This window comes from Scylla paramamosain, chromosome 24 (genome assembly GCF_035594125.1).
Source record: "Scylla paramamosain isolate STU-SP2022 chromosome 24, ASM3559412v1, whole genome shotgun sequence".
NCBI lineage: Eukaryota > Metazoa > Arthropoda > Malacostraca > Decapoda > Portunidae > Scylla > Scylla paramamosain.
Window position 1 is genome coordinate 12,232,623 of NC_087174.1, and position 23,278 is coordinate 12,255,900.

At 45.1% G+C, this 23,278-nt stretch overlaps 1 protein-coding gene across 4 annotated transcripts in view; it reads right to left on the reverse strand.

Annotated features, from left to right (window-relative positions):
* The window catches only part of LOC135112742 (myosin light chain kinase, smooth muscle-like), a 93,136-nt gene that overhangs the window by 28,647 nt on the left and 41,211 nt on the right, over nucleotides 1-23,278 (reverse strand). For 3 of the 4 annotated variants that reach the window (XM_064027517.1, XM_064027518.1, XM_064027515.1), the window contains exon 2: nucleotides 22,981-23,018. The exons of the other annotated variant lie outside the window; for it this stretch is intronic. In XM_064027517.1, coding sequence (XP_063883587.1) covers nucleotides 22,981-23,018 — 38 coding nt within the window. The remainder of the gene's footprint in view (nucleotides 1-22,980; nucleotides 23,019-23,278) is intronic. 4 annotated transcript variants of the gene reach the window in all.

Sequence of the window (23,278 nt, forward strand, 5' to 3'; positions counted from 1 at the left end):
TGACAGTCCCATATCCCTCCAGCTTGGGTCATGCGTGCAGCGAGAATAGAGAGGTGGCATCTTCACCTGTGTGTGTGTGCGTGTGTTTGTGTGTGAGTGTGTTTGTGTATGTGTGTGTGTGTGTGTGTGTGTGTGTGTGTGTGTGTGTGTGTGTGTGTGTGTGTGTGTGTGTGTGTGTGTGTGTGTGTGTGTGTGTTATGGGTTCACAGCAGGTGGCCGTCACAATCACAGGGAGGCATCACCGCCAGTTCACTATGATGGCGTGTCGGTCACTCATAGCACACACACACACACACACACACACACACACACACACACACACACACACACACACACACACACATGGGGCACGACTGTTGCGCCAGGATGGGAGTTGCCTCACCTCCCCTTCACCTCCTCCACCCCTGACACACACACACACACACACACACACACACACACACACACACACACACACACACACATGTAGCTCTAATACAATAACAGCAATAATTGAACTCCTGACCTGTTCTCGCTTTTTAGTAGTCATCTTTCCTGGTGCCTTAACTTTCTTGCTTAATCAAATCTTTGTCTCTATTTCCTCCCTAGCAATTTGATGACCAAGCCTCACTGAGATGACTTAACTATAAAAATCTCGAAAAATATCTCAATTCTCTTTAGTTCTGAAAGCAAACCTCTCTAAATACGAGCCGTTCATCACACACCTGCTCTTGAGCACTCCGCACCTGCTCTCAAATCACTCCTTGCTACGAAATACCTGTTCTTGTACAATCACACACCTGGCGATTGCTAATAAGTACCACGTGCACCTGTTCTCCGCCACCACCACGCACCTGGCTCTAATAAATTTCTGGTAAACAAACGTGCACACACCTGTTACACATCACACACCTGCAAACCCACCACAAACCTGCTCTATACAACACATCTGCTCCACAATACACATCTGCAGACCCACAACTCACCCACACAAAACTGGATACCTGTTTGATATCAAGTAAACACACGCAAACATACATCTGCCTACGCCACACACGTGCAAACCCACACCTCAGCCCACACCTGCCCTACAAAACCCTCCTCACATCCTCTTTAAACAACAGACAATAGAGATGATACCAAGTACTCCATCTCTTTCTTCCTCTATTCCTTGTCTTCCCTCCTTCACTAAAGCTCACCTCTCCAACTCCCTCCTAGTCTTCCCTCCCCTCTGCTAACACTCCTACCCCCGGAGGACCACCAGCTTGGGGGTTTACACTAAGACGCACCCTAAGTGGTCTCAGTCTAAACATGGAAGGACGTGTCTAATTCTGGTTTAAACAAAATCGTTATGCTTCCTTATTTTTTGTCTTATCTTCCTTCTGTGCTCTGCTTTTTTTTTTCTCACTTCTCCTTCCCTTCCTCTTATGCCCTTCATAGAGCGCTCTTTATATTCAGCTCTCTTTATCTTCTCAGCAGGACGGGAGGGAAAGAAAGGCAGCCTGCAGAACCTACACTCCATAAACTTCTCCCCTCTGTCTTAGTTTCTCTTCCCTTTTCTCTCTCTCCATATCTCCCTCCTTGTCCTCCTTTGCCCGACTCTTCTCTCTTTCTACGTCTCACTTTTTTTCTTCTCTCGTATTGAAAAGGAGAGAAATTAAGATTCTAGCTTCGTATTCTTATCTTCCTTCCTTCCTTCCTTCCCCTTGTTTGTCTTTCTTTAATACCCTATTTTTCCAATCCACTGGTGCATGAGAAGGTACGTGAAAAAGCAAGAAAGGGAGGTGAAAGAAAGGTTTAAGGAAGGAAGGAAGGATGAAGGAAAGAAAGAAGCAAACACGAAAGGAAGGAAAGAAGAAAAGGAAGATGCAAGAATGAAAGGAGAAATGAGAGAAATGAAGGGGAAAAATAAAGAAACAAGTATGGAAATGAGTAAAGTAGGATAGAAACAAAAAAAAGACAAAAAAGGATAAAAAAGAGAATGAAAAAAATAAAAAAAGCAAGGTAGGAAATAAGTTCGTAGAGGAACGACAAAAAAAAATATACAAACAAACAAACAAGCAAACAAACGAACGAAAGGACGCAGAAAACAAAGAAGAAAGATAGCCAAGCAAAACAATGCAAGGTAAGGGAAAGGAAGGAAAGGAGGGAAGGAAACAAGCATGACCCCAATCCTCCCATACACGTGTACTGCCCCGCCCTTCCCTCCCTCTGGTCCTCGGTGACTGCCGCTATCTGATCCTGGCGAGGTCAACACTTCTGCCGGGTTCATAAACTGAGGAGTAACGTGCAAACAGACGCGGCGGGGGTATGATGGAGGTGGTGGTGGTGGTGTGATGTATGGACCAGGGGGAGGAATGAGAGAGAGAGAGAGAGAGAGAGAGAGAGAGAGAGAGAGAGAGAGAGAGAGAGAGAGAGAGAGAGAGAGAGAGAGAGAGAGAGAGAGAGAGAGAGAGAGAGAGAGAGAGAGAGAGAGAGAGAGAGAGATGAGAGATGAGAGAGAAACTGGTTATACAATTCGTTTTTTGCTTTTGTTTTTCTATTATTGGCTTGTGTTTGGAGTTCGTGTCTCATTTTCCAGCGTCGTTGAGATGAGTGGAGTGTGCGAGTGTCTGCATCAGTAATCAGAGCGGCGAGTGAAGTATGTGTTAAGGAATTTAGTGTTTACGTGTGTATTGGCAGTTCATCCTTGAGACTAGAGAGTTTTCTGAAGGTAAAGAGTTATGTTCCAGAGTCGCGGGGCAAAGGACTATTACTGCTGTCACTATTGCTATTATTACTATCTTTACTGTGGCCATTGAAACTATATTTCCGTCTTTCTCCTACCTTGTATTTCTCTCCTTCCCTTACTTCCTTCCCGCTATAAAACTATTACTATTACTTTCACTATTATTACTATTACTGTTGGTATCATTATTGTGTCCGTTGATGTTGCATGTTTCCCTCTTTTCCTTACCTCCTATTTCCTTCCTTCCCTTACCTCCTATTTCCTTTCCTTCCTTACCCCCCGCCATCACCAAGCAAACACATGAATCACAACACCATCACCACAACCCCACAGGGAGGCCGCCGCGACACTTCCTCGTATAATGAGACAATCCTTCATAATCGCACTGCACGCCATCCCTTTGCTCCTTCCGCTATTATCTAAGCGCCACAAATAACGTGGAACAAGAGGCGGCGCCGCGAGAAGCCAGGGGGCGGGGCGAGTCTTATATAGCTTGGCCTCATTAGCGCTCATCATCACTGCCTGGTAATTTAATAGCTAGGTAGTGTGCAACAGCCTTAGCCTCCCTTGTCTCCGTCTCAGTCTCAGTCGCAGCCGCCGCCTGAACTGCCGCGGCGATGTGAGGCAGAGACCAAGTGTGATTCGAGCTTTCAATTAAATCTCTTAATGAAGTGTCCAGGTCCACGCTGGGTATTTATTGTATTGGCGTGGTGAGGGATGCAGCGCTGATCACAGTCTTTCCAGCCACTCCACGTGTTGTTCCCGAATATACGAGAGACTGTCCCCTTCCTCCACCTCTAACCTCCTTCCTCCTCCCCACCTCTCTACCCTCTTCACCTCCTCCAGTTCCTTCCTTCACCTCGTAGCCTCCTCTCCCTCTACTAACCCCTTCCCCCACCTTCTTATCTCCTCCATCAGTCCCTCACCCCCACTTCTTATCTCCTCTATCAGTCCCTTACCCCACCTCCTCCTCCTTCACTAGTCCCTTATTTCCCTACCTCCTCTCTTCCACCAGTCCCGTTCCCTCTTCCCTACCTCCTCCTACTCCTCTACCAGCCTGACTTCTCTAAGCGACAGCAGTAAATTAAACACACACACACACACACACACACACTGAAGCGAAACCTACTGGGCTTCGAGGCTTCAAGGGCGCCTTCGAACGCCGGTGAGGCTTCGCTATGCTGTGTATCTTGCGGCTTGGCTTTATGAGGAAGGCGGACCGAGGGAGGACTGTGTGTTAGTGACCATTTGATTTGCGTCCCCGAGCAGGAGCAAGGACGCGGCGCTGGATTTATTGAGCTCATTCTTATTCATGTGCCGACCACCGAGCGCCTCCGTCTGGCTTCATGAGTCTTCCTGTGTTCAATCATGCGTGAAAGTACGTGGATATACGCTCTAGGTGTGTGTGTGTGTGTGTGTGTGTGTGTGTGTGTGTGTGTGTGTTGGAAGAAGCCTTTGTTCTGTAGGGAAATCATTGAGGATTGAGATTTTATTTATTTATTTATTTATTCATTTTTTTACGTGGGTTAAGGAAACTGGCCACATAAACAAATACTAAAAAAAGTAAAAATAAAAAAAGCCTGCTCAATTTGTCGCTCCGAAAAAAAAGAAGTCGAAGAAAGATGTATGGTTACTTAACAACTTCCCCGCGCATTTTTTATGATCATTATCACCTATCACCTTTTTTTTTCTTTAAAGAAGACAAAAGAGCAAAAACAAATCCAGGTTAAAAAAAACCCCGCTAATTGTCTCTCCCATAATCTATTCTTTACATTACCTTAAAAAAAAAAAAAAGAAGAAGGATCAGTCTTTCATTAGTATCTATTGCTATAACCTTCCAAATGCTCACTTTTGCTCTCAGCGCACACACACACGTAGCATCCTCCTCTCGCACCACGCTCGCCACACCCTCTTCCTCTCTCCCACTTACTCGTTTGCCACACCCTCTTCCTCTCTCCCACTTAAATACACAAAACACAAACACACCAAAGAACTCCTCTGCCGATCCCCCCACAGAAAAAGAAAAAAAAAAAGTGGATGAATAAAATGAAAGTAGAAACAACGACAAAAGCGAAAAAATAAATAAATAGATAAAAAAAAAACAGAACATAAATAAAAGCGTAGAAACTTGAGACCCGACAAATAGGAGCGACCATTAGTTACCGTAGAAGGAGAAGGAGGAGGAGGAGGAGAAGGAGGAGAGCATGGAAGTAACTCAACGCAGCCTCTATATTGTCCCCTAAACCACCGGGCAGCAGCGTATATGGTAGATAGGATATATTTATGCAGCGCCAAGCAGAGTTAAAGCGGGAGCCGCCAACACCAGCGGCGCCACAGTTCTCGCGTGCTAGCACACTGACGCTGGGAAGAAAACCTCCATGAATACTGAAGAGGAGGAGGAGGAGGAGGAGGAGGAGGAGGATATAGCGAAGATTGTCACTGCACTTTTCTCTTCTTTCCGTCTACAAGTCCATAGAATTTTAGCTCTTTCCTTTTTTTTTTTTTTCACCTACAGGAGTCGTTCGTGCCTTCTCCTGTGTCGTAGCAATTCCCAAGTCATCGTGTCTCTTGTTGTCGTCTTGGGTCGTTTCTGGAAGGATTCAGTTCAGGTAATTTCCTTACCTGTCGTGGCCGCGTCAGGTAGTGGCATTTTCACAAGATTTTACTTTTTTTTTTTTTTTACCTGAAGCAGACAAGGAAAAAAAATAAAATAAATGTTCGTTAAAATTTCCGGTTCCAATGAGTGAAAAGTTTGCAAAAGGTACGTAAATTTAGTTCTACGTAGTGGCGTTGGTTTTTAGACTGCAGGTGAGAAATGTATCTTGGTGATGGTGGTGGTGGTGGTGGTGGATCAGTAACTGTCTTCCTTGAAAAAAAAAAGAAAAAGAAAAAGAAAGAGAAGAAAGGAAAAAACTTCTTCCACGAATTTCTAAAGGGCACGTTTAACACACACACACACACACACACACACACACACACACACACACACACACACACACACACACACACACACACCATCAATCATCTTCGTGTTTTCCTCCCGTGCATCTTCCGAGGCTGAATAAATTATATCTGTTTTATCTCTTCTCTGGTCAAACATTTAATTCAATTCCTGCGTCACCTTTACGTCCTCACCTGCCAGGCCGCCTCGCACCTCACACGATCCTCACACTACTGCTGCTCCCATTGCTTTTACTACTGTTGCTGCTGCTACTATTACTGCTACTACTACTAGTACTACTACTACTACTATTACTACTATTACTTTTCGTTTTGTTTATTCTACTGATTACTTATTTTTATATCATTACTACAACTACTACTACTACTACTACTACTACTACTACTACTACTACACTTTTCATTGCTTATTACTATTACTTTTTTACACCACTACTACTATTACAATTATTTTTTTGTACTGCCTATTATTATTAATTCTTTATACTACTACTTTTACGACTACTACTACTACTACTACTACTACTACTACTACTACTACTACTACTACTACTACTTCAACACCACCATCACCACAAATACTCCCTTCACCCAGCAACAACATTACCCCCTGCCTCCTAACACGCACACACCCCTCTACCCACTCACCCCACCCTCTTCTCTTCACGCCTGGCTCGCTCGCTGCACTCGGCCGCCCGCTGCTCGGGAATAAACAAAAGGAGGAACTAATCTCCATCAGCGGGAGAGACGCGGACGCCCGACAAGATCTCTACCCCGACCGTCAGCGCCTGCCAGTCACCATCAGGCAGCGGGAGGGGGAGGCTCTCGTCAAGTTCTCGTGGGGATGAGGGGGGGAGAGAGAGAGAGAGAGAGAGAGAGAGAGAGAGAGAGAGAGAGAGAGAGAGAGAGAGAGAGAGAGAGAGAGAGAGAGAGAGAGAGAGAGAGAGAGAGAGAAACAAGCCGCATTGCACGCATAAAAAAAAGGAGAAAAGCGTAAAATAGTTGAGCAACACATTGGAGAGAGAGAGAGAGAGAGAGAGAGAGAGAGAGAGAGAGAGAGAGAGAGAGAGAGAGAGAGAGAGAGAGAGAGAGAGAGAGAGAGAGACCGTAAACTACAATGAAAGACCACACTAAACACGAAAGGCGTTTCTACGGAAGGGAGCGAGGAACTAAATGGGGAGCCGTGGAAGGGAAGACTGCTGAGAAAGAGGAGGCTTAGTACGAAGATGGAAGGAAAGGGAGGAGACAGAGGGAGAGAGGGAGGGAGAGTAGCAGGGGCATTACCTCTCCCAACAAGGGCACTGGGAGCTTAGAATAAGGGGTAAGGGTGTAGTAAGGGTGTAGCTGTGTCAGGGTGAAGGGAGACAGGTCAATAATGTGTCTTGACTAAGCTTCTGTTACTAATGCTTTTGTTTTCTTATTTCCTCTCCTGGTTTTGTTTCAGATGTTGTATCTTCGTTTAGTGAGGGGTGTTATGGTGCGGTGCATGTAAAGATGTAGTTATTGCTCTCACTGGTAAGACACATCAAAATCTAAAGTGGTTAGTTTTCCCAGTTCTCCTGTATATTTTTCTTCTCTTCCTTTGTTTTTGTTTTTTTTTTCGTTTTCTATATTCTTTCTCTCTAAACTGTTTAACTTTTCCGGTTCATTTTTTCTCTTTTTCTTTTTATTCTCTTCCTCTTTCTTTTCTTTCTTTATCTTTTTTTTTTTTTTTTTAATGGGGAAGGCCAGCATTCTAAGAGAGCTTTGTTTTTTTTGGTCTTGGCTGGACTTTCTGACAACAAGTAAAACTAAAAACTCTGGAAATCTCTGTCTGTTTCAATTTCTCTCTCTCTCTCTCTCTCTCTCTCTCTCTCTCTCTCTCTCTCTCTCTCTCTCTCTCTCTCTCTCTCTCTCTCTCTCTCTCTCTCTCTCTCTCTCTCTCTTTTTTTTTACGTATCCATGAATTCAACTGTTTCCAGAGAGAGAGGTTTCGAGACATTTCCGTAACTAAATTGCCTCTATCTTGCAAATCTTTCTCCTTTTTACTGATTTTTCTTTTCCGCAGTAGCGACTAAGTGTGAATTTTCCATCATTATTTTATGCTTCTGTCAAATTCTAAGCATAGAAGAAAAAAAAAACATGGAATAAAAAAAAAAAACAATAATAATCCAAGCGAAAAAAATCACAAGAAGAAAGAGGAAGATGAGGAGGAAGAAATAAACAGGAATATATAGATCTATTATCTGTTCTTTCTATGTATTTTTCATCTTGGGTATTCCCTTATCTTCCTCTTCCACTTCCCTCTCGTGTGGTCTCCTTCTCTTTCATACATTCTCTGTAATTCTTTCCACTTTCCTCCTCCGTCGTGAGTGGAAATTGGTATTATTCTTCCTCTCGCTGCTCCTCTTCCCTCTGTTATCATCTCCATTTTCTCTAATTCTATCTTACACGTCCTTGCCTCTCTATCTTCTCCCCCTCCCCTCCCCTCCCACCTCCCATGAGAGAGAGAGAGAGAGAGAGAGAGAGAGAGAGAGAGAGAGAGAGAGAGAGAGAGAGAGAGAGAGAGAGAGAGAGAGAGAGAGAGAGAGAGAGAGAGAGAGAGATCATCCCTCTTTACACACTTCTCTCTCTTACTTTCATTCCTTAACTACTTGAATCTTCTTTTTATTCACATTTCATCTCATCCTCTCATTTTTATTCAGTATTCTCACTCCCCACTTCGTCCTCACCCAATTGACGTGTCCAGGTGGCGGTGGCGGTGGTGGTGGTAGTGGGCTCGCGTCCTTGGCCAGGGTGGAAAGTGAAGGTTGACGAGGCGCCCGCTGCTTATTATTTCTCGAATCGTCGCCGCAACTCAGCCGAATGCATTTAGTCTTGCTACTCCTGCTGCTGCTGATGATGATGGTGGTGGTGTTCTTATTCTTGCTGACAATTACAGTATACACGAGTCTGACTTCTTTCATACTCTCTCTCTCTCTCTCTCTCTCTCTCTCTCTCTCTCTCTCTCTCTCTCTCTCTCTCTCTCTCTCTCTCTCTCTCTCTCTCTCTCTCTCTCTCTCTCGGTATGTTTATATTGTTCTTCGCGATTCTTATTCTTACATGTCTGATTTCCACACACACACACACACACACATACACACACACACACACACACACACACACACACACACACACACACACACTCTCTTTCTATCAAGGTGTTTATACTGTTCTTGTTTGCAGTGATTCTTATGTATCTGAATTCTTACACACACACACACACACACACACACACACACACACACACACACAAGTACATTCTCGTTTTATCAAGTGTTTATACTGTTCTTGTTCTTCGCTGTGATTCTTATTCCTACGAGTTCATTGCCTGTCGTTTTCTCCTTGTTTGCGTCTTAGTTCCACTGGCATTGGCATTTAAACCTCAATGTTGGTTTGTCTTGTTGCAGATAAGCAGGAGTGTGTTATTATCATTATGTGACGCCTCTCGTAATTGTGGATATTCTGTTGGCTACTCTATGTTTGGGACTGGCATCTTCAGTGGGCCTTTTATTTACTTGTATTGCTTCTTTTTTGCCGTCTTTTTGTTGCCCTTGGTCACTCTCTTACATGAAGGAATAATTACTTCGTTATCTATTAAACTCTCACTTTCCTTCCTTCCACATGACTATCTCCACCACACATTCTTTACCACCCTAATACTCCTTAATTCCATCCACCATTCACCACCACCACTTGTCAACATCCACCTTATCCCCACTTTTCAGTCACCATAGCTTCTCCACATGCTTGGCTCCACTATACATGCATTATTACCCCAACACTTCTTTATTCCATCCACCTTCCTCCACCACCACCACCTTACAACACCCGCACCCCCTCTTCTCCTTCACGGTCACCATAACTCCTGCACCAGCTACCATACGACCTTCCAAACCCCACAGAATCAAGTTACTTGCCTTATCAACCATCCCCTACCTCCTTCTCCCCAACCATCCCCCACCATTCCTCCCCAACCATCCCTTACCCAAGATTCTCCTGCCATCCCCTACCCCACCACTCCCTCCCCAGCCATCTCCTACCATCTCCTCCCCAAGCTTCCCCCGGGCCTCGTTAATTCCAAAAGTTAAGGTTTCCCGTTCCTTCGCCTCCATATTAGGTCTCCATGACGGTGTCCACGCCTCCCCTCGCTCGTCAGTGGCCCGGGCGGCGTCATTTGAACCCCGGCCAAGTCCTGGGAGGGGGATATACACGCCAGCATCAATTATGGTTCCCGTCTCGCGCACCCTCTCTTACGTACGGCGAGGGAATATGAGTGTTTAGTTGTGGTGTGTGAGGTTTGGTTTGCGTGTTCTTTCGTTTTTGCTTCTTCCTTCTGTTTATTTCTTTATTTTTCTTCTTCTTTTTCTGCTTTTTTTTCTTTTTCCTCCTCTTGTGACTCAAGGGTTCCGAGAGTTTATTTGGTGTGAGATTTTGTGCGTCTTTTCTTTCTTTTTTTCTTCTTTTTTTTCTTTCTTTTCTTTCAGCAGAGGAACAGAAGTTTACTCGTGGTTTCGGTGTGAAATTTGGTTTTGTGCATTTTTTCTTTTTTTTTTTTTTTAGGGTGAGGTTTGGTTTGTGTCGTTTTCATCTTTCTTTCTCTTTCTCCTTATCTTCTTCCTCTCTTCTTCGGCAGGTGAAGCGGAGAAATGTGTCCTCTTCATCTTTCTTCTATGTCCTCCTTCTCTTCCTCTTCGTTAGTTAACCTCGAGAAAGGTGCCCTCCTTCTCTTTCATCTTTGTCCTCCTCCTCCTCCTTCTCCTCGACAGTTAAGGTAGAGAAAGAAAGGAAAAAATAAAGGGGAATATCTAAGATTCTATTAGCGAATGGAGGAATAAGAGAAACAAACAAACAAACAAAAGGAAAGGATCAAAGAAACAAGGGGAAAGAAAGTAAGAAAAAAAAATAGGTTCAGATTATAAAGACATACTGCTCTAGAAGCGAATAAAGAAGCAGGAAGGAAAAAAAAGAACGAAAGAGAATGAGATGCAGGTGAGTGTGTGTGTGTGTGTGTGTGTGTGTGTGTGTGTGTGTGTGTGTGTGTGTGTGTGTGTGTGTGTGTGTGTGTGTGTGTGTGTGTGTGTGTGTGTGTGTGTGTGTGTGTGTGTGTGTGTGTGTGTGTGTAGCGAGCGAGCGAGCGAGTGAGGGAGGTGAAGTGTGAGAGAGATGCAAGATAACGCAAGGCGGCGGGGAGATCGAGAAGACGGAGGGCAGATGGGGCGCGGCGATAGCAATGAGCACACACATGTATGGTAAAGCTCAACTTTCGCCCGGGGCCGCTGTCACCCCCATGGACCCTCACCATTACACACCGCCCACGTCACTTTCATCCACGATTCCCCCCCCACCCACGCCACCACGTTCCATCTATGCAGCTCCTTGCCTACATACCGCCCACAAAACCTATTATCTATGCATTAGCCTTGATCCAAACTCCTCAGAACAACACCACACCAAAAAATCAGCTGCAAAACAACTTCACAACACCCAAAACAACCCAGAAAAATAGGAACAACATCCAAACAACACAAATCCACACGGAAAACAACGGAACAGATGTACATATCTTTAAAAAAATAAACAAATAAATAAAAAAAAGAAAAAAGTATCCAGAAATACAACTCTTCAAAAACAACGGCAAGACAAATCCATATAGCCCAAAATTCAGAAAACAATAAAAAGAAAAAAAAATAACACCCCAGAAAATAAAGGGGAGGTGGGGAAATAAAGAAGGCCGAAGATAAAGGAAAACGAGACAAGGAGGGAGCTTATTTTCCAGTCAGTAACTCATTTGAACAAAAAGTAAAATAAAATGGAATTGCATGCCCCGCTATTATGAACATTGACCGTCCTGACGCGAACAACTTTGAAATTATATGCACGAGGAGGAAAGTAATGAAAGAGATAAACAAGATGAGTAAACATGATGAGTGAGGGAAAGGACAAGGGTAAGAGGAAAGGCAGATGGTAAAAGTAAGAAGAGAAAGCCCTACCCAAGACGAGAGAAAGGAGAAAAGGAAGATAGTGTAAAGGGAGGAAGGAAGGAAGGAAGGAACACATGAGGGAGAGACAGAAGATAAAGGTAAAGGAAGACAGGGAGGCAAGACCACACGTAGAACAAAGAAAGGTGAATAAGAAATAAATGAGGAAAGGAAGAAAGGAGGAGGGAGAGAGGGAAGGATAAGATTAGATCTCACAGGATGAAAGAAAGAAACAAAGAAAGAGGAAAAAGTGTAAGTGAAAGAAAAATGTGGATAAGAATAAAGAATAACGGAAGGAAAGATGGAAAACAAGGCAAGGAGGAAAGAACGATTAAGGGAGTAGAGAAGAGCAAGGATAAAACCAGAAAAGCAGGCGGGTAGGCAGGCAGGGAGAAGGCACGTAGAAGTAAACACAAAGAATAAAAAAAAAAAAAAAAAGCTGAAGAAATGATAAAAAAGGAAGACGAAGACAAAAGGGAGAATGAAAAGAAAAGGAAGTCAGAAGTAAGAAAGGGGAAGGAAAGCAAGGATAAAAGCAGGCAAGGAGGCAGGCAGGAAGGCAGGCAGGCAAGCAGGCAGGCAAGACCCCACGCATTCTGCACTCTTGCTTCAAGTGGAGGGAAGAGCGAGGCGCGGGGGGAGCAGACAGGCGCACTGACAGGCTGGGCTACCTGATAACACCGCCACCTCCATTAGCATTCACCGCGCCGCCCCGGGTTCCTATAGAGCACACCAAACAAAACTAGTTCCTCCCGATATGAATCCATTGTTCACACCACCGCTTTGTCCCTCCGCCCCCTCGCCATTCACTGAGCTGCGGCCTCTCCTTGCTGACTACTGCGTGAAGATGCGAAAAGAGAAGCTGGTTATAAATGTGGCTTTTTCTTCTTTTTTTACGTGCTTATTACAATTCACTGCCACGCCTATCAAACTCGTTGCTTTCTGTGTATATCGATGTTTTGTTAAATATTAGAATGTTCAATGTATTCTACTATTGGTTATCTACGTTGTTGTTTTCTTATTTTACGTGCTCGCTACAAGTCACTGCCACGCCCATAATAGCTGTTGTTTTCTTTATAGACCGGTGTTTTGTTGAGTATTACCACGTTCAAACCAATTTCTTTTTGCAATAGATTCTACTACCGGCTATTTCTTATTTATTTATTTATTTTTTTTAACGTGCTCGCTACAGGTTACGGCCACTTCCATTATTGCTGTTGTTTTCTTTATATATCGGTGCTTTGTTAAGTATAAGAATGTGCACGTCAGTTCATCTTGCAGCTCGATCTATTGTATGTTTTAATTCATCCTCTGCTGCTGGATATTTACACTGACTTTTTATGTGCTAGCTACAAGATTGGCACGCCCATTATAGTCGTTGCATTCTGTATATATTGTTGTGTTGTTAAGTATTATAATGTCCACACAAATTTCTTTTACAATGGGATCTTACAATTGTTTCAACCCACTCATTACTATGCAACATCATTTAACTTCATCAATGTTTTGTCAAATATCAGAACGCTCAAACCAATTAATTTTGAAGCGCAATCTAATGCACGGTTTTATCCACTCACTACAACGGAGCATTCTCAAACTTTATCGGTGTTTTGTTGAATATTAGAATATTCAAACCAACTCTTTTTACATTCAAACCTAATGCACGTTTTTATCACATTTCCCTCTACGTGCAATATACAAACTTACGTATTCACCAAGTGTTAGTCGGAGGATAGTAAATATAGACATACTTGTAGTGTATAAGTAACCAGAGATGATCTTAACTCTTTTAATATAAAAAAGATCTTAAAATCCACAGAGTTCTCTATTGATATCCCTAAAAAAAAATATGCCTTAATAATGACTTAATAGCAAATATCTCAGCATTCTTCGCTATTTCCTTACTGTAATATCCTATAGCGGAGGATAAGAACAGCACAAAGAATTTTTAGTTGCATTGCATTTTCCACGTAGATTAACAATACAACGCCTTCTGAATAAAAAAATAAAAAAAACATTGCTTCTCTTTACTGTTCTTATTCATGTGATCGTGATAAAGGAAGAGAACAGGAGAGTAAAAGATGCGAAGTGATAAACAGAAAGTAATCTATAGTTGGGTTCCTTTGGTCGTGTTTTACTGCTTCTGATAACACGTGTTTTCTCTCCTCGTCCATGAATTATTAAAGGCCAAGAGATAATAAATGTTTGTGAAATTCTCTCTCTCTCTCTCTCTCTCTCTCTCTCTCTCTCTCTCTCTCTCTCTCTCTCCACACACACCCAAACCACCACCACACGTAACACTCCCATAAACAAAGCACTGCAACCCTTAATAACACACACAACACTAATACTCCCCTACACACCACCACCACCAACACTTCCCAGCACTGCAACACTAACCCAACCGCTCATCCCTCATCACGTCCTCTTTGCGCCTGATATCGTCGGTCGGGGAGGAAGAAAGCAAGTTGGTAGAGAGCGTTAAGGCGGCGCGGCGACTCAGGTTATTGGCGTGCGAAGTGGTACATAAAGAATGATAATTAATCTCCTGTGAGGCGGGGCGAGAGGGGCGAGACGGGGAGAGGGAGAGGGAGGGAGAAGGAGACTTAATGACGCTGGCCAGAGAGGGAGGAAGAGGAGGGAGAGAGAGAAAAATCATGTAATAAAAAAAATGTAAAATTGAGTTTGGTCACATTAAGGGGATGATGATACGACCTCAGAGAGAGAGAGAGAGAGAGAGAGAGAGAGAGAGAGAGAGAGAGAGAGAGAGAGAGAGAGAGAGAGAGAGAGAGAGAGAGAGAGAGAGAGAGAGAGAGAGAGAGAGAGAGAGAGAGAGAGAGAGAGAGAGACTCCATATCCTATCCCAATGGCACACTCACCAGGCTAAAACAAATACACCACCACTAGTTACGCCCATTAATTTAAACGCTACAAGAGGAGGTGTTAACACGTTTACCCTCTGCGCCGCGGCCATTAGTACCTGGAGGAGGGAGGGGAGAGAGAAGAGGGGGAGGGGGATCCTTCAACCGCCACCACCATCGACACCACCATCACCACCACCACCACCACCACCGTCTCGCATAAAAACCCGCCAGATGATTGCTTAGGCCGTAAAAAGTGTTCCTTGTCCTTATTAGCGCCTGCGTGGCCTGGGGAGATGGGCAGGTGTGTGTGTGTGTGTGTGTGTGTGTGTGTGTGTGTGTGTGTGTGTGTGTGTGTGTGTGTGTGTGTGTGTGTGTCCATCACTGCCCACTTAGTACATATCTTAGTCTCCTATTACGAAAGAAATATTCAAACGCACATCTTAAACTCAAAACCGTACCACAGCTCAGTACTTTAATTCACAACTGTCATAACGCAGAAAAAAAAATCTCAAAAACTCCTATAACAAACACTAATTACCAATACCACACCAATAACATCCACCACAACGACACTTCCATAGCCCTACACACACACACACACACACACACACACACACACACACACACACCACTAACAAGCACCACTAACACACCACACCACAAGCACCCACCACAATCACACCCCTACAGCCCCACCACAGTAATCACTCCTCCCCTCACACACACACACACGCACACACCGGGAGGACTGGCAGGGCAGGTGTGAAGGGCATGAGCAGCAGCGGCAGCAACATTCATGCTTCGTTGCTCTGTCTGCAGTGTCAGTGTCGGCCACACAAACCACACGAGGAAGCCAGGCCCTCCCTCTCCTTGTCCCTCTCCTCCCTTGTGTAGCACGCGGTGGGTTTGTTCCTCTCTCTAACCAGCACGAGAAAACTAGATCCTGGTTCCCTTGTGTCTACGTAAGCTGGGCAAAGCAAGGATGCGTAGTTTGGTAGAAATGTGTTTTGGGGTCACAGGCGGGAAATATCAAGCAAAGGAGTGCGGGGATGGGTAATGAAAGGGATGGTAAAGAAACAGAAGGCGTTAAGGGGGTAGAAAGTCGTGGAAAAGACAGGAACGGTGCAGGAAATGATCGTGAAAGGATGGAAAGGAAAGGAGAGGGGGAGGGGGAGGAATGGTGTAAGAAAAGATATTTAAAAGATAAAAAGAGAGAAATAAAGCGTATAAGTTCAGAAGAAACAAAACTTGATATACAAACAGTAAAAAAAAAAAAACACACACACACACACAAAGAAATTAAATAAAGAAGCGAGACTGCAAGAAAGAAAGAAAGAGACAAAGGAGACAGAGAAACAAGTGGAGTAAGGGAACACACACACACACACACACACACACACACACACACACACACAGAAAACGGAGATGAGGAAACCAGGCAAGTTGATAAAGATACAAGGGCTAATCTCCTCCAACAGGTTTCCGTGGTATGGTGGCTATCACGTGGACCTCACACGTGCTCGGTTCCCGGTTCGATCCCTGGCGGAAACAATGGCAACAAAAACTGCGACGATCCGAAAATAACACGATAAGGGAAACCAGATACGAAGAGGGAGAAGAAGGGAGAGAAAGGGAGTATTACTGAAGCGAAAAGACGAAAAGGAAGAGGAAAGAGGAGATGGAAGGAGGGACGAAATAGGTTAGAAAGCAATGCATTCTGGGAGACGAAGGAGAGGAGGAAGACAAATTGAAAGGGACAGAGATAATATAAGAGAAAAAAATGCATTAATAAAGCAAAACATGAAAAAAAAAAGAGAAGTAGGAAGAGGGAAGGAAGAACGAAGCACAAAAGAAAAAAAAAGTGCGTTCTGGGAGAGGAAGGAGAGAGACACTGAGGCAAAGATGAGAGAGAGAATGCATTGATGAAGCGAAATCACGAAAAAGGAGAGAAGAAAGTGAAAGAGAGAAAGAGGAACAAGGAAAACATGGAGGAAATACATCCTGGAAGAGAAAGAAGAGGAAGGAAACAAGTTGAGGAATGGGATAAAAATAGAAGAAAGGAGAAAAGATGCATCCATGAAAAAAAAACACGAAAAAGGAAAGAGAATAAAGAGGAAGAAAGGAGAGAAAAAAGAAGAAAGAGGAGAGAAGGAGGAGAGAAAAGAAAAAAAAACATACATCAAGGAAAAAAGAAAAAAAAACACGCAAAAATGGAAAAGAAGAAAGTGGAAGAGAAGAGAGGAAGGACAAGGATAACAGGAAGGAACGAAATAACATGCTGAAAAAAAAAGAAAAAAGAAAAAAATAACAAGAGAAAGATGCATTGCTGAAACGAAAACACGAAAAAGGAGTTGAGAAAGTGGAAGAAGTGGAAGAGGCAAGAAAGGAGGGGCGAGGAAGGCAAGAGGGCAATGCGTGGTGGACACAAGGGCGAGACTCTGTGGACTCAGCGATCCTGGCAATCCCGCCCATCGAGATTCAAGCCGAGGATTCACTGCAAGACTGAACCGAATCCCGGATCAGCGAGAGGAGTTTGTGGCCCGCGAGAAAACAGTTGAGCGTTTTGGATGCAGGAGGAGGAGGAGGAGGAGGAGGAGGAGGAGGAGGAGGAGGAGGAGGGGGATAAATAAAGTTGATAAATTATATTACGTACGGAATAACAAATAAAATAACAATAAAGATGGATGGTAAAGATAATTCATACATAGAGGTGTTGTATTATTACGTTATTATTATTATTATTATTATTATTATTATTATTATTATTATTATTATTATCATTATTATTATTATTATTACAGTCAAATAAAAAAAAAAAGAAAGGACAATGATAAGGATAATACAGACGAGAATTTCATTACTACTACTACTACTAATCATTGCTATCATCATCATTAGGATCATTATCTGCATTCCAGTGAGTCTCTGCGGCACAATGGACAGTATCCCTCACCAGTAAGTCGACACTGTGGTTCTAAAAATGGCTGAGGATGAAATAAAGCCTTGACATAACTATTATTATTACTCGTGAGCGCAGGATTCGAGGCACGGTAGGATCGAGGGAGAAGGACACATGTGGGGAGAGAAGGGAGGAAAGCAAGGTACGGAGGAATAGTGAGAGGAAGGGAAAGAGGGAGAGGAATGAGTGGAGTGAAAGGTAATAAAAGGAAGAAGGGAATGAAGGGAGTTTATATGTTAAGGGAAGGTGATAAGTTACAACGGGATGAGGGAGAGTGAGACAGAGCACAGACATTTGGACTGGAAAGGGATGAAAGAAAGAAAGGGAAAGAGGAAGCAGAGGAAAGATAGCGAAAAGGAGAAAGAACGAAATGAGTGCTAATGATAAAGAAAGGGAGAGGAAGAAATGAAGGAAAGAGACAAAGAAAGAGCCAGAGAAGGAATGAATACAAGGAGGAGGAAGGAGGGAAAGAGAAAAAAAGGACGAAAGAAGCGAGGAAGAAATGGAGTGAGGAAGAAGAAGGGAAAAGAAACAAACAATGGGATGCAAAAAGGAATGAATGGAGGGAGGGTGAAGGAAAGGGAGTGTGGTAAGCAGGGAGGATGGAGGAGTGAGTGTCTTAACGAGTGAGTGTCGCTGAGGGAGTGCAGTTGATACCCAACACGAGGACACAGCTCACGCGTGTCCCCTGAAACCCGACACACACACACACACACACACACACACACACACACACACACACACACACACACACACACACACACACACACAAGACAATGCCCTCCCACCACCAACACCCTCCCACTTTACAACCTCCTCGTTCTGCCGTGTCCCTGTCTCTGCTTGTCTCGTCCCCACACTCCACACTCCCATCTCCATGCTAACTCGTCCCATTCCTGGCCCTATCCATCTCTTTCAGGGCTGTCCTCACTTTCCCTCATCGCTCTTTCCATCTCTATCACAAACCGTCCATTAATCGCCTGTCTAATCCATTCCTGTCTCCACTCCACTCGTCCCTCTCGTGTCCCAAACCTAAACTGGTCCCTATATAGCTTGCTGTCTCCTCTCCCTCCCTCGTTCTTCCCTGCAGCCACGGCGGGTCCCTTTCAAAGTCTCCTTCATCGTCGTAATAGTAACTTGGAGCGGGAGTTAATATTTCATCGCCTAACGTGAAGATTTACTAAGCCACAGGTCTAGTAAGAGAGCCGAGTATTAGTGGGATATATTACCTCGACACTTCATTACCAGACGCACTTCAGGATGGAGGAGGAGGAGGAGGAACGACTGACTGATGGATTAGTGTGTTAGATTTACCTACTTGTGTTGCGTTATGAAGGTGCGTGTCGTCTATTTGGATGACTAAGAGAGGATGTTTGGAGAAATGGTTATCGTTGTTGAATTTTTGCATGAGAAAGCGGCAGGTAAAAGTGTTGAGATTTTTTCTTGTTTGGCATTTTTTTTTTTTTGTTTAGTTTTGGACGTGTTTGAGTACGAAGTGGTGGACTTAAGTGCGGTTGGTTTTTACACACACACACACACACACACACACACACACACACACACACACACACACACACACACACACACACACACACACACTAACAGGTCTGTCTTGTTCTACGTCATACCTATTTCCAAATCTTCATCAACATCTTCCTTCTTCTCCTCCTCCTTCTATTCCTCCTCCTTTCCACTCTCCTTTCTCATCCCGTCCTGATCATTCCCTGTTCACTTTATTTTTCACGCCTCTTTAGCTCCCTTGTCTTCTCCTTTTCCTTCTCCAATGACTTTCAACACCCTTCAGTTTGTTCTTCCTCTTCCTCCTCCTCCTATTTCTTCTCACACAAACCAGTTCCTCTCCAATTATTCTCTCTAGTTCTTCTTCTCTTTTCATCGTGTTAATTTCCTTACTCAATTCTTACCCCAGAGAGAGAGAGAGAGAGAGAGAGAGAGAGAGAGAGAGAGAGAGAGAGAGAGAGAGAGAGAGAGAGAGAGAGAGAGAGAGAGAGAGAGAGAGAGAGAGAGAGAGAGAGAGAGAGAGAGAGAGAGAGAGAGAGAGAGAGAGAGTTTTTGTCAACGCGACACGTTTTCTTAAACAAGGTACGTACATAAAAAGAAAAAAAAAGAGGAGGAGGAGGAGGAGGAGGAGGAGGAGGAGGAGGAGGAGGAGGAGGAGGAGGAGGAGGAGGAGGAGGAGGAGGAGGAGGAGGAGGAGGAGGAGAGGAAGAAGAAGAAGAAGAAGAAGAAGAAGAAGAAGAAGAAGAAGAAGAAGAAGAAGAAGAAGAAGAAGAAGAAGAAGAAGTGACGAACAAAACAAGAGTGAAGAGGAAGAAGAGCGGTAATAAATATAAGAATGGCAACAATGCAAACAACAACTGCCACACACACACACACACACACACACACACACACACACACACACACACACACACACACGTCAAGGATGAGGTCGCCTGGTCTGGTGTGCAAATTTGTTTACCGGTTTGCATGAATGATTTTTTTTATTGCTTCGCTTGAATCTCTTTTTTCTTTTTAGCTTTTTTGCTTCAGTAGATTTTTTTTTTTAACTTGTAAACATTTAATTTCAAGACTTATTTACTTGCTGACTTTCTAACTTAAAAAACTTTTTAACTTCTAGACTTCTTAACACCTAAGCTATCGAGCTTCTAAACTTTTTAATTCCTGCACTTTTTATCTCCTTCAAAATTTCAACCTCTACACTTTCAATTTCAAGACTTTTTTTTACTTTCACTTTTAACTTATAAAATTTTCAAACTTCTAACTTTTTAAACTTCAAAACTTTCGATCTTCCAATTTTTTCCCTTTAATTTCTACATTTTTTCAGCTCTTAGACTTTAAATCCTACACGTTTTTTTCTCTTCAGTTCTTTCTTTTCGATCAGGACCAGAGGGTAAATATCCTTCGCTCCCTGAGGATGAGATTAAACAAGTCAAGGAGGAGAGCGGAAATTCAAGTTTCGGGGAAACTCATCTGCTGATCTCTCTCTCTCTCTCTCTCTCTCTCCCTCTCTCTCTCTCTCTCTCTCTCTCTCTCTCTCTCTCTCTCTCTCTCTCTCTCTCTCTCTCTCTCTCTCTCTCTCTCTCTCTCTCTCTCTCTCTCTCTCTCTCTCTCTCTCTCTCTCTCTCCCTGATCAAACCTGTTCTGCTCGCCTCACAATATACGAGCAAACCTTCCGATAAAGATCTAAAGGAGTGATCAAAATCATAAAAGTCCAATATACAGAGATGGGCAAGATGACGATCTGTCTGCACTCTCTCTCTCTCTCTCTCTCTCTCTCTCTCTCTCTCTCTCTCTCTCTCTCTCTCTCTCTCTCTCTCTCTCTCTCTCTCTGTTCTTCTTCCTTCCCGTCCGTATGAGTCACCCCAGCCACGTACACGAACTGGGGCGCCCCGTCCGTCCTTGCCACCCTCCCCCCGCCCTTGGACCCACGTTTGGAGGAAGGGAGTGAGGGGTGAGGCAGGGGGAGAAGCAGGGGGAGGGTTGAAGGCTCCTTGATCCAGCTTAAAATATGGAAAAAGGACATTAATCAGTTGGGCGAGGGAGTGAGTGGGCGAGGACGTGTCTGGTCTCGGTGATTTAAATGCCACCTTAGATACCAAGCTTTCGCTCCAATCGCCCGGCCTTGCGGAGCCAAACTGCGTAGTCCCCGTGGCTTGTGCCGTACTGGGGTGAGCCGCTGCGATGTGCTTGTGACGGAGGAGAAAGCTATCGTAAGTTATCGCGGAGTACATGTAGAGGAGGAAGGTGAGAGTGAATATGGCGAGGAAGGGAGGAGGGTGTGGTGTAGGTGATGTGGGTTAAGTGGTGGTGATGGTTGGGTGAGGGAATGGTGAACGGTGGTGATGGTAGTATGGAGATGGGTGGTGGTGAGGGGGATGGGGTCCTGCAGAAGCTGTCACACAACAACCTCTCGCTTCCTGAATACAAACTGCGTGCTGGCTAACGCTGTGTCGCCGGGAATATTCGCTTAGATACCAAGCTGAGCCTGTGGTGCACCTCACGGCGAGACGCGGCGCCAGGACGGCCATAAGGAGGCTGCTGGAGGCCCCGTCACGCCCACCCTGCCTCCCTTCCGTCACCACACCCAACACAACACACCACGGGCCGCACTCCTCGCCTGGCCTCCTTTTCCGCCTCACCATCTGCTTGAGGGGTCGGCCTTCACCACCACCACTTGTGCTGCGACCAATGGAATGCCGCGAAATGGATGCCGTGTAATGATTGGCCGCTGCTGTCGCTGCCCCTACCATTACTTCACCAGCAAGGGCGTCACGGCTGGGTCGGGGCGGCCTCCTCTGCTTAATTGGCGGGCCGTGTAAGTGGACGCCGCCTTGGCAGGATCTCTTTTCACTGACGGGGGAAGTGGATGCCGCCGCCCCTTCCACCCAGATCCAGGAGGGGCGGGAAGTCAATGACGGGACGAGTCGCTCCCTCCCTGCACGTGAGCCTCCTGACGCCTCGGCCTCGCGGGACAGCCGGTCCCCGGTCAAGGTGAAGACTGCTTCCCTCTTCCTTCAGGAACAGCTGCGAGGCTTTCCCCTGGCAGGATGATGGACTGCTCCTCAGGCCACCAGTCTCTCTCCCTCTCCCGTCTTGCCAACACCGCCACAAGGATGTAAATTGCATTAAAATTTGTGAAAATAAAGTATTTTTGGACTTGATGTCATACGACACTGATCACTAAAATACTGTCGAATTTCCATCACTTTAAAGCAAGCGCACGCAGCACTAGGCATTTCACACCTCAGTTACGCGGCGGACACTCGCCACACTGGCCGCGGATCTTCACCATAATAACTCACTGGAGCAGGTGACGGTCCGCACACTGATGGACAGCCGCGAAGGCTGATATGATCGACGACGGACCAGGACGTGGGGGCGGCGCGACACCCTGCTGGCCGGGTGCTTGGGGCCACCACAGCCCGGCGCGGCCCTGACCTGGGCGTCCCACATTCTGGCCACCAGAGGAAGTCGTCCGGCTGGATGATGTGACAAGTGACACTTGAGCGGCGAGAGACGGTGCTACCCGAGGCTGGCAGCCCGTGTAGCTAATGACTCGGCTGCAACTCCGCCACGCCACAGGAATACTGAACCCGATCACCGCTAGCCACCGCTGCTCCCTAGGCTTCCTCTGCCCCCGTGTGGCGCCGCCCTCCATACTGATGAGCGGCGACCATTCATATTCTCGCTCTCCCGATCATGCACACAACCTTCAGCACGTCTGTGGCTGCCACGGCACTGACCCCCGCCCGTTGGGGCGCCGCCGAGTCGCCGCTGGGAGGCCTTAACAACCCCAACAATAACAACATTCCCTTCCCTGACAACCCCAACAATAACAATATTCCCTTCCCTGACAACCCCAACAATAACAACATTCCCTTCCCTGAACACAATAGCCCTACACTCCTATAAAAAAAATAAAAAAAATCGCCAGTTAGTCTAGGACAGCGGCGCCACGCCCTCACTCACCTGCCTCCCCTCGCGCTGCCTCACGCACACACACGTACCTGGAGAAGAAAAGAAACACACGTTAAAATGTGGAGGAAAATAAGGAATGCGTTTCGCCTATTACCATTACTACTTGTAAACACCTCAGGGAAAATAAAAAAAAACTTCATCACAAAGCAGCGAGGTGGAAGGTCACTAGCAGGCAAGAAAGCACCGCGGCGACAGCCAAGGCGCCTCGCAGCCTCATGCAAACACGATATTTATTTTCACTATGGAGTCTTAAATTCCTGTCATTGTGCGCTGCCTCCTCCTCCTTTAC